The 1297-nt window shown below is 47.7% G+C and overlaps 1 protein-coding gene across 1 annotated transcript in view; it reads right to left on the bottom strand.

The window, feature by feature from the left end:
* The window catches only part of trim33l (tripartite motif containing 33, like), a gene marked incomplete at its 5' end in the record, with an annotated part of 10136 nt that extends 8937 nt beyond the window's left edge, over positions 1–1199 (bottom strand). The window contains 2 exon segments of the mRNA XM_037980320.1: positions 678–789; positions 1053–1199. Of these exon segments, the coding sequence (XP_037836248.1) occupies positions 678–789; positions 1053–1199 (259 nt within the window).
* Between the last annotated feature and the right edge of the window lie 98 nt (positions 1200–1297).

Here is a 1297-nt window from a genome sequence, read left to right as displayed (position 1 = left end):
CAACAGAACCTGGTTCCAGCTCCTGACCCAACAGAACCTCCTCCAGCAGCAGAACTCTCAGTGGGTTCCTGGTTGTGGAGGAGTTGTGGCCCACTCTTCTTTCCAGCGTTGCTTCAGCTCTCTGAGGTTCTGGTTCTGGTTCTGGACAGATGGCCTCACATCTGACTCCAGAATCAGCCCAAACCATCAGCCCTCCAGCGCCGTGCTGACAGCTGCAGTGCATTCTGGGTAAACCTCTGTCCTCTGGTCCGGTTCTGGTTCCTTCAGATGAACCTGAGCTGAGCTGCCATGTTGTTTTTAGAGAGAAGAGGCTTTAACCTTTGACCTTTAACCTGTTGACTGAGCCCTGTAGAGTCTCTGAGCACTGCACGGTCTGACCTTCAGGGTGAATCTGTCTTAAATGTCTCCTCTTGTGAATAATCTTCCTCTCTGTCGAACGATGGACTCCAGATGACCTTTGACCCTTCCCAGGTTGATGGGCAGCAGCTTCTCTGAGGTCATTGCTGATGTCTTTCCGCCCTGGCGTTGTGTTAACACACCTGTTTAAGAAATAACGACTCGGTGGAACCTGCCGCGTGTTTTTGTTCACTTCAGGTTAGATTTATATCATTGTAGAACCTTTTAAGGTCCAGATGAGTCCGACCTGGGCTTCGAACAACGTTAATAAAAATCCTCACTTTCCTGATGGAGCCAGGAACAAAAGCTTTCCACAGATTTCCTGTCAGTGACGAACTTCAGGCTGGTCATGTTCGGAGGAGGAGACGAGTCCTGGTCCACAAGATCCTTCATCTGAGATACAAAATTCAAAAACAACATTTGAAAACAGAATATTTAAGCTTTTCTTTTAAATAAAGTTAATATTGTTGGTAAACATATAAGATTTTCTGTCTGTCAAACTGTTTCTTGGTGTTTTTTATAACATCAACCAAAGAATTTAACACAAATTTTGTCTCTCTGACAAGCTGCTGGGAGCAAATTTAATCAGATCCAATAATCTGTTAAAAGAAGATGATACCTCAGAGAGTTTGATGACCAGCAGGTGAGGGTCATACCTGTTGGATGCAGGTCATCAGAGCCAGCAGCTCAGTTTTGGATCGGACCTTTTCTGCAGCTTCGCTCTCAGATCTGTGCCTCTCCTGCAGCTGCGACACCTGCAGCATCCTGCTGCTGAGCATCTCACGCTCCGAGCCGTACGCCGTCTGTTCCGAAACAAACAGAACCGGGTCAGAGCTCCAAACGGACCGGGTCAGAGCTCCAACAGGACCGGGTTAGAGCCCCAACAGGACCGGGTTAGAGC

This window comes from Kryptolebias marmoratus, linkage group LG16 (genome assembly GCF_001649575.2).
Source record: "Kryptolebias marmoratus isolate JLee-2015 linkage group LG16, ASM164957v2, whole genome shotgun sequence".
Lineage (NCBI taxonomy): Eukaryota > Metazoa > Chordata > Actinopteri > Cyprinodontiformes > Rivulidae > Kryptolebias > Kryptolebias marmoratus.
This window is presented reverse-complemented; position numbering and strand designations above follow the sequence as displayed.